This window comes from Geospiza fortis, unplaced genomic scaffold (genome assembly GCF_000277835.1).
Source record: "Geospiza fortis unplaced genomic scaffold, GeoFor_1.0 scaffold190, whole genome shotgun sequence".
Taxonomy (NCBI): domain Eukaryota; kingdom Metazoa; phylum Chordata; class Aves; order Passeriformes; family Thraupidae; genus Geospiza; species Geospiza fortis.
The window spans coordinates 1,557,503-1,567,847 of NW_005054328.1; the positions used below are offsets into that span (position 1 = coordinate 1,557,503).

The 10,345-nt window shown below is 36.9% G+C and overlaps 1 protein-coding gene across 4 annotated transcripts in view; it reads right to left on the bottom strand.

Annotated features, from left to right (window-relative positions):
* Positions 1-705: 705 nt before the first annotated feature.
* COL12A1 (collagen type XII alpha 1 chain) overlaps positions 706-10,345 on the bottom strand; it is a 99,981-nt gene continuing 90,341 nt past the window's right edge. For 2 of the 4 annotated variants that reach the window (XM_005421151.2, XM_031057194.1), the window contains 6 exons: positions 8,480-8,515; positions 8,306-8,372; positions 6,530-6,718; positions 5,423-5,491; positions 4,213-4,383; positions 706-1,802 (listed from right to left, as the gene is read on the bottom strand). In XM_005421151.2, coding sequence (XP_005421208.1) covers positions 1,621-1,802; positions 4,213-4,383; positions 5,423-5,491; positions 6,530-6,718; positions 8,306-8,372; positions 8,480-8,515 — 714 coding nt within the window. In that variant the 3' untranslated portion in view covers positions 706-1,620. Of the gene's footprint in view, positions 3,049-3,073; positions 3,821-4,212; positions 4,384-5,422; positions 5,492-6,529; positions 6,719-8,305; positions 8,373-8,479; positions 8,516-10,345 lie in introns of those variants that run through there. The other 2 variants (XM_031057192.1, XM_031057193.1) reach the window with 2 other exon arrangements.

Consider the following 10,345-nt stretch of genomic DNA (forward strand, 5'->3'; position numbering starts at 1 on the left):
TATGGCAAAAGCCATTTCTGCTTATCAGGAGGACAGTTGAGATACTGTGGAAAAGAAGGATCACCACAGTCCACTCTTGCTTCCTCAGTCAGTAAGTAACTCTCCAGGCCCACTGTTGTTCTCTCCCAAATCACTCTTATGACCCTCTGCAGGTAAAGCTCCATCACAGCCACCACTGCGGTCAGAGCTTGCGTGAACACAGATGACCTCCCCGTGAGGGAGGAGCCACCTCTTGTGCAGTCCCAGAAGGATAGATCTCAGCAGATGCCACACCCCACTTCCTCAAGCGAGCTATTTGCTAATGTCTGTGCTGCCACAACGCTCACAGCACACCAGCACTTAGAGCCTGTGTAGCTCTAGGCACTCTCTGCAGTTCAAGTAGCCCCTCAGGTGGAAAGTCTCTCTCCCTGCAGCAGCCATCCACCAGACATCCCCCAAAAGACAGCAATTAATCCTCACAGTCGATCTCATTTTCCTCATCAAAAGCCTTGAAGACTGAATTTCCTGAAAGTTATTAATACCTCAGAGGAGGCATCTCCTGCTTTCAGTCCCCCCACTTCTAGCCACCACAGCCCAAATACCTATTAATCTATTCTCATTCTAACTGATTTTTGATATCTGGCATCTCCAGATTATTGAGTAAATAACACTAATATGATACAAATATGTCAGTCCCACAATGCCTTTCAGAAATGAATAGACACATACATTTTCAGTAGTTTTATTGAAAAATGCCTCTTTCATTTCAGAAATAAATAATATAAGGCAGTGAAATTCACAATTTGCAGTTAAAATATAAAAGCAGCAATTCTATATCCATAGTCTTGCAAACAATTTCCAACTGCTTTTGGTAACTAAGAAACACTGTATTCTGAAAAAAAAATCCATACTAAATATACAACATAAACATGCAATTCCATCTCTGCAGGATTGACTGCAATTTGGCATAAATGTAACTGTGTCTACAAACAAGGAGATTTCAGGCATTATTAAACTGTATCCAGTTGATACAATGATTTCAGCTGCTTAATGTTTGTGGTGTTTAGAGGAGATGCATAAGAGCAGTATATGCTCCACAGATTGTAATTCAGAATAGAAGAAAATTACAATGATACTGGAAGGAGAGGAAAATTTTCGGTTCTTTTTAACTAGACATTGCAGACCTGTGATCTGACTGAACTGAAAACATGCATTTGAAAAAAAAGAAAAATGTAGAGCTAAAGCAGACAGTCCTTAGAAAATTTGCAACAGCTCTGTGGTTATTTTTGTTTTGGTTTTTTGGTTTTCTTTTTTTTAATGTATTTGTTTTTACATTATTTTAATGAAAAGGCAGCACTGGGATAACTGAATGCACACCTTAATCTGTATGCAACCACTATAAGCAACAGTATTTTACAAGCATTTCCAGAGCAACATGAAGTGTTTGGGTACACACATTGCTATCCCCACATAAGCGAGATACAAAACAGGGATGCGTCTGATATGAGAAGGCCAGAAAGCCATATTGCAAAAGGAATGATGCACTCTCCCTGTGTGTATCTGCAAATGCAAGCACAGCAAAAGAGCAAACAAAAAAACCCACCAACCAAAAAAAAAACCAAATCAAGACACACAGATCTTTTACGGTTTTGTTTTTGCATTTCTTGACAGTGATCTTTTCCAGCGCATGTGCTCAGGGTATTCTGGTGAATGCATTTCAACTCCATAGTCCTCATACTCGTCCTCTCTCCTTTCTGACTCCATAGGTACTATAAAGGGCTCACCTTCAGGCTGATAGGGTCCACTTTCAGGCACGTATGGTTCTGGTTGAAAATAGTTGTCCGATTGAACATAATAGTTATCGCATGTCTTTGAATCCACATATGCAATGAAAGTTAGTCTGGCTACAATAATGTTAGTTCAACCTTATCTTCATATAATAAATATATAAATATTTAGTTCACTGGGGGTATTTCTCAGTTTTGCTCATGAATGCTTTTTTGGCAGTAAAATAATAAAAGGTTTTAAATTCATCTTGAAAGGCTTTGTATTTATAATACACAAAACAGTGCAGAAAGAGTCATAAATTAGGCAAGGGACAAATCATGATAAAACTATTTAAAAAAACCAAACAAAACCCAGAAAATCAAATAAAATTACTATTTTACAGCTACTTCAGTAAATCTAAGCATTGGGCTTTATTTTAAACTGCATAATTAATAGAAGACATGGAGCAGGTAAGATGAAGAGATGGGTTTGGTGTATGCTAATTTTCTGTGAGAATGGGAAAGTGTAGACATAACTATCACCAGCGGCAATATACAGTACATGTCATTTTGTCGTGCTGTTCCTCGTAACAAACCGAGTTACAGCTGGTGCTTCAGGAACACCAAAAACTACAGCAAAACAGAAGAAAAATTATTATAAAACTTTGGTATTTATAACTGCAGTTACAGATCCAACAAGATTACACATAAAAAAAAAGGTATATGCCCCAATTCAGACATGTTGGTAACAAGCAACAGACAGGTAGGTTTCATAAGTTGTCAAAGATGTTATTCTGGCATACAGCAAGCAGCAGCAGGCTTTTATGCAAAAGTATCACATAGAGTTGTTAACAGATTTTAGTGGATACAGTCCCATACAAATCATCTACAAGCCACAATTAGTTTACTATTTACATAAGTTATTTCTCATTTTCCAGGTTAAATCTGTCTCTCTTCTAATGGCATTACCTTCACTGGTTAGTAGTTTTACAAGCCTCCTTTGCCACTGAGGTTTTTGATGGTCTAGGTCTTTTTTAAAAAAGAAAGACTGTCTATTTTATTATTGAAATGCAATGGGCTTAATGAATTGACGTAACTGTCCTTTATCTCATTCATGAGTTGTGTTAGTAAAAGTATCTCCCCGTTCTATGAGGTCAACATGGTTCAAGAACCATATCCGTGGTGAAATATCCATACGGACTCATTTTCTAACAAGCACGTGCGCAAACATCTCAGAAACAGGATTTTCATGTATTCAAACTGTAAGCAGCACTGGCGACTTAGAAAATGTGTTAGCCGAAACCTGAAACAGGTCAAAGATGATGTTAGTCTTTTAAAAAGTCCATTTGATGTGCAAAAACATACTTTCATCCAACTAAATACATAACAGTTAAGTCTTAGGCATATATTTATATATGTATACATAGCTGCTTGGTAGAAAGAACACTGCTGAATCACACACACAATTTTCTTTATTTTTCATTTAAATAAGAATTTTTTGTGAGATCTGCACAACCACCTGGCTCTTTAACCAGTATCACTGAATCTGCAAGTGTGTACATATATATATATATATTTGCTTTTCTTCTTCTTTTCATGGATACATGCACAATTACACTAACAGCAAACCACATCCAATAGTAGTATCACATACACTAATTTTGAGATCTGGCAAGGCATACATATTAATTTGTTAACAATACTGTGGTCCTGCAGGATCCCCATGTTAAAATATATTAGAATCTTTCCAGTCAAAAAATTGGTGGTCACTAGGACCCCTCATTTTGGTTCCAGAAGCAGCCTACTGCTTCGAGCAACGCCACAAAGTGGAAGGCTTATATGACTCAGGGTAATCAGAAACTCCATGGCATTTAACTTGGTAGATATTGTAGGACAGTGGTGCTTTTCAGTTGTCTGCACTGTTATTAGCAAATGGATTTCCTTTGTGGAAATTTTTTATTTCAGGAATCAATTTTGTATAAATCCTGACATGGCTCAAAAAGAGACCCATGGAAACTGCCAACCACAGCATTCCTTTTATTTTTCAAGAGAAACATGGAGAATTCAACCTTGTTCTGAAGACGATTGGAAGGGGTGGTGATAGAGGGGGAAAAAAGAAGAGAAGAAATTGGTCACTTAAATCCTATGAGCAACACCACCAGCTAGTAACCATCTACATTAAATAAAATAAAAAAAAACCAAAACCACAACAAGACTACTATATTTACTCACAACTTCCTATTTAAAACAAATCATGCATAACATCAAGCAATCCTAGAGCAAAGTGTAAATGGCTGCTCATATACTTGAACATAACAATGAGGCAGGCCTGCTCACTGACCCATCTCCTCCTGACTCATTATGTTCAGATTAGCAGGACTGTCTCATGTAAAGCACCTCAACATGAACAGCCACACCTGTGAAGGCTATTTAGGGCAAGGTTAAGATTAAGTTGTTCATAACCTACCTGGGAATCCTTGGCCATTGTAAGGGATGCTAGCACACTGGGATGAATCACAATATCCTGGTGGCCCTGGGGGACCCCGAATGCCTGCATTTCCAGGACGGCCTGGTGGCCCTGGTGGTCCTCGTGATCCTGTGGAGCCTGGTGGACCGGTTCTAGATTCTCCTTGTGGACCTAATTTTAGAATTGAGAGGTTGGGAGGTTGTTTTTTTTTAAGAGACATCTTGATAAAACAGCTAACAATACTTCTGTCTAGACTACACAGCCCAGGCTGCCTTTGGTGAGAAAGCACTCGCACTCTGTTGCTATATGGGGGTCAACAGAAAGAAATACAAAAGACATCTAGAAATGTGACTCATCATGAGTTGCCTCCCTGTGTGTGGCTTATTTAAGTATTTATTCTTAGAAACTAATTTAGTAAGGTTTGAGCCAAGTAAGAAATGTCAACGTATTCTCTGGTTAATTTCCCCTTTGTGTAAGATATGATCATCTCAAGGGAAACTACTAGATTAGACAAGCACACTGGATTTCTATTAAAATATAGCAGTACATCAATTATACTGCCCAGTAGCCCCAGGATAGATGAGGTAATGTTGTTTTTGGAACCAATCTTATTATGGTTAGCAGAAAAGTAAAGCTTCAAGTAACTGGGGCTACAATTTGCTGCAAGCATATTACGGTTCCTGTAATGAAAAGCCATTTTAGCCTAGTAAACTACAAGCAGAAACAAATGATGCAGCTGATTTATGCTAAGGCGTAAACAAAATTTCATAACACAAAAACCAAAACTAATAAGCAAATAATCTGTCTCTATTGTCCAGTAACTCTGCATTTGGGAGTATTTTGTAGTCCAGCAAGTAAAAGAAAAAAACCTACATACTACAAAAGAGTCATCTGATAAGACTTATGAAAAATATCTGTCAAATATTTGGACAATTTATTTTTATGAAACACATTTTCACATTAACCAAGCATGCCAGATTACTAAATTAAAATATGAAGATAAACACCTATTAGCCATGTCCAAAAATCTTTCTAAATTGCTATTTTTGTGGTGATTTCCTACAAATTTATTAGAGTAAACTCTAACATATGTCAAAAACATGAAGTGGGCAAAGGGTGTTCATTCACCATATCAAGTCTAGTTCTCTATGAAGAAATATTTGCTCTTCTCTTACTTTTCTGCAATCTGATTAAACAAAAAAGTATTTACCAGGTGGTCCTGGCAAACCTCGTGGTCCTTGGGATCCAGTCCCTCTTTCACCTTTCTCTCCAGGGATTCCTACAGAATAATACAAAGGCAATGAAAATCAAAGAAAGGAAACCACATCAACAGATATTTCTTCAAACTCTCTCACTGACATTAATATTTACTTTCCATGATTTAATACAAGAGTGGTTAAAATTTATGTTCTGCAGATGTTCAAATGTGAATTTGCAAAAATAATTTGGATATAATTATAGTAACCCAAGAATAAAATAGGATGTAGATGTAACTTAGCATGAATAAACTCTCTCAAACATAGAAAAGTTTTGAGATACTGAAGCACCACAGAGTCTTCTTATTTTAAACTACAATCAGAAAGTTATTTTCAGTCTTGCATACTTCTGTTATAAAGGATGGTTTACACTCTCTTAGGAACTGTTATAATCAAAACGTTTAAGAAATCCTTCTGAATTCCGTGATTTATTCCTAGCCTTTTTAAAAGAGTGTATAAAATATATCCTAGAAAACATAGCACCGAGTCTATGCTATAGTAGAGTAGAGGAAATAAGCAAAGGCCACAAAAGAGTACACTACAGACACCCCATGTGATTGCAGTGATACAAGATAGATGTAAAGTAGGTTTACCCATATGTTCACTTTCAGTTCAGTTGCTTCCCTCCTTCAGAATATTGTAAAGACCTAAGGGTGTTGATATAATTCTTTAAAGTCCTAAATTTATACTTGTTAATGACTCATTTTCTCTCTTAATCAGTGTTCTACTTTGCAAAGAGTTGTCTTACTCCAAACAGCCTTTCAAGATGTAGCTCTATAGTGCCAGAAGAGATCTGAGAACATTTGCTTTTCTGGGATATTATGTGAAAGTCTCAGACAGCAGCCAAAATGTTATACCAATTTGTATTTCATAAAACCTGAGCAAGAGAGAGACAGGAGAGCACTGATCTAGTTAACCTTGTCCTTCAGTACACCAGTGTCCCTCAGGCAATCCAACTGGCCTAGCAGGGCTTCCTAGTCTGACATGGTAAAAGGGGCAGACTGCTCCTCTGGCAGCCTCTGCACTAGGTCCACAGTACAGTTGCCTTGGAATTTATTCACCTCTTTCACCAGGTGGTCCTTGAACCCCAGGAGGTCCTGGGAATCCTGGTCTTCCTCCAGGTCCAGGTTCTCCTCTTGTCCCAGCAGCTCCTGGGGGACCAGGTGGACCTGGTGGCCCTGGCTGGTTTCGGTTTGAATAATAATCATTCGGGATTTGATTCAGCATTTGATTGAACCGGCTCATTTGACCTTCAAAAGAAAATAAAAATATGAAATGAGTGAAAATCTTTCATCAGAGTGGGAAGGAATAAAATATTATCTCTCTTAATTAAATCCTACTCTTGTTTCTATTCAATAAATTAGTACAGATTAATTAGAAAGACTTAAGATGAATGTCTGACAAGAAGGCTGAACATAAATGGAGAAGGGAGGGGGTCAGGGAGGAAAGGTAAGGGAGCTTCTGGAAGGCAATGACATTAAAACAATTATCATAGAACTGTGAAAATCAAAAAAGAGGCAATTTTTTACAATACTCTTGCTTTTGGAGTTCTATTTAGAGGTTGTTTTTACTCTGAAGAACAGAAAGCATTTGCTCCACTTCTAAAACTGTAATATCACATTTCTCTGTACTTTCAGACCTCTGCAGCTACCACAGACAATATAAATTATTCATGTGTAGAGTTAGCAGTACAGTCAATGAAGTAATTTTCTTAAGCCTGTAGGATTCACAAGTTTGTACCTATACACCTTCTGCATATGGACAAATTTCATTTCCAAAAAAAGGGTTTGTGAACAAAAGCCACACCATATCGAAGCTGTGCAGGAAGGAAGCCTTAATGGAGAGACACATCTGATTAGTATAATGTGTCAGTCCTACCATAACACTGAAGAAAGAAATCAGCTGAACATGAAAAAATAAGGCACGAATGCACTAAGAAATGTTAAAAGGTCTTGGACATGACCTCCTTGTTCATAAACCTAACACATTCACAAATGTACTTTACTTCTTCTGTGATGGCTAACTAATAGGAATGTTTTGATTAGCAGTCATCACAGACATTTCAAAGGACATACTTTCCTCCTTCTTGTACACAAGCACTTTTAATGATCCAAAAGGTATATCTGTTTTCTTCAGTCAGCGCTTAACATTGTAATAGATACAATATTAAAAACCAGTTTGCCTTTCTCTTTCTTGGCAGGTCTACTGATAGCAAAAGCACTATGATTCAAGATCAGAGAGAAAGCCTCTGTGGAGAGCAACTTCATGGGCTGCAGAGCTGCACTATGTGGCAGTAGAGGACTAAGATTAAATCTGAAGTAATTTTCCAAATAAATATTGTTTCTACTTGCATAGCACCACTGATTCTGTGCACAGTATTTAACCAGCACTCATCTGTCTTTCTCGGCTGGCAAAGTACCTGCAGTAAGCATCCTTTTTCTCACTGAAGATCCTTTTTCTTCTCTTGAAGATAGGACATCTTTAATGAGAAAATATATGCTGATTTTATTGCAAAGATGAAGTAATTTTGGAACAAAATGACAAAGGAAACCTCACCAGAATGTTTAAATTGCACATGTATTTCCAAAGGTCACAGATTAGTTCCAACTCAGTTTATTCTGTTAGTCTGTGATTATCAAGCTAGCCTCTGGATCTAGCAAAAAATTGCTGCTACATTTTTTCCACCAAATCATTTGCATTGGACAGCTATCAGATTGTCAAGCTCCCGCTGTGCTCTGTGGCCAATATCTGTCACTTCAAATTTAAACCATTGGTTTATCTTTTTAAGAAAGTGTTTAATTACTTGTATGGAATACAAAGCAAGCAACACTGTTTACCATTTATCAGCTGTTCACAAACTTGTCTTGCAACTGCTCGCATCATGTTCTGAGAAGCAATATCACCCTAAATAATCAAATCCAAAACAAGTGTTTCATTAGAATTTTGTACTTTTAAACACATAGTGTTTAATTTTAAAATTATGAGAAGAATTGACTTTTAAGCAGACTTACTCTGTCACCTTTTTCTCCCTTCATTCCAGGTGCACCCTAAAATAAATAAGTAAAAATTAAGCAACTGAATGATTATGTTATTTCACCCCATCTATAAGTTTGAGATGTGTAATTCTAGAAAAAGTTTTGACTCCTTCAAAAGAAAGATCTGGTTCTCCTTGAACTTCTCATTCAAAGACGCTAAAATGTGCCAGAAAAGATTGGAGAAACAATGATCTTTTGTCTGTCATCAAACACACTAATAGATGCAGAAGAAATAGATCTGAAGGAAAAAATTCAAACTAGGACCAAAAAATTGATGTATTCTGACACTTGGATCACACTGTCAATTTCAAAGTTGAATTTCTAGCATCATATTTGTGTAAATGATCAATGGTCTTGTATTAGTCATATATGACTGTTTAATTTTAAGTTGTAAGACAACTTATTACAGAAGGTATGTAAGGAAGAATAACATATGTCAAGGAAAGGTAGTTGTCTTCTTGAATACATATAAAAAGGATTCTATATTAAGTGAAATAGTTATGCAGAGATGACACATAACATGGAGAGAGTGCTTATTCTATTTATAATGACAGTTTCCCTCTTAATTCTCAAACATTTCTAGTCTTTAAAATGCCTCAGAGAAGTCTTAGTTTGAGCTCCTTTATAATTACTAACATTTGCCAACTTTTCTCTAGCAGCACTTTCCATTTGCCTTTGAATAGTTTAGTGGTTGTGGTGTTTTCAGTTTTCAAGAGTTCTATGAAAGAAGCAAACCAGGAGGATTGATTCTAATTTTTATGTATGTATGTGTGTGTGAAAAAGACTGGGGATAATGATAGGGCTAGCATGAGTTCACATGGATTCTGATTTCTAGCCTAAATTACTACTTGAACATAAGGCATATTTCAAAGGTGAAAGATCAGTTTGGTCATCTGTTGCTCTGCATGGCTCTCTACATAGTAACACATACATTCTGAGTGTTACTGCTTTTTGCAGTGTAGTATTTCTTTAAGGAATCTATTTCTCACCATTAACAAAGCAAAGGCCAAGTGTGGGCTGCAGCTGTTTCTCATAACATTCCTACAGTACCCACAATTAATTTCAACAGCACAGAACACCAAATCATTCCACTGAGGTCACAGCAGACACCTCTCGAATGCGGTGACACTGTTTCACACACTTCTGTCGAGGCCTTGCGCAGAAAAATGCCCTTGGGGTATGTCAGGGTGTGAGCTTAGTGTGGTCTCTGAGCTTCTCTGCTGCAGAGTTGCACACACCTACCCCATGACACACCACAGAAAATATGAGACAGTTCATCCATCACTGAGTTAAGTAGTTGTCATACAGTACATTTGCATCATGAATAACAGATCGTTCTTGCTAAATTAATTGTACAGACTCAAATGAAAGATTTAGAATGGTGACACCATAAATGTGCCATTGGAATAAATTATGCCACCAATGAGGCAGCTGCTAATATGTATAAAATATTCCCATGAAGCTGATGAATATCCTTTCCCTTCTGTCCTTCGCTTTTCATCTATATTTTTCTTACTCTGTGAAGTCCATGGGGAAATGTTTGTCTTTTAGTTTTAGCTTATTACAGCCATATGCTGAAACAGACTATGGAATTGTAAATGCCATACCATAAATAAATGGCAACAACTGAAACCATCAGGAAAATATGACATTTCTGTCTGTCATTCTCTAATAATTAACATTGTGGTAAATGATGATGTACTGAAATTCTAAAAAACCCTTAATTTGATTCCCAAATAAACAGACATTAATATCTCACTCATAAACTATTGCATGTACCTGAAATATTCATTGAACAGAACTGTAGGTTTTTAATTGCACTAGTCTATTACATGAAAATCT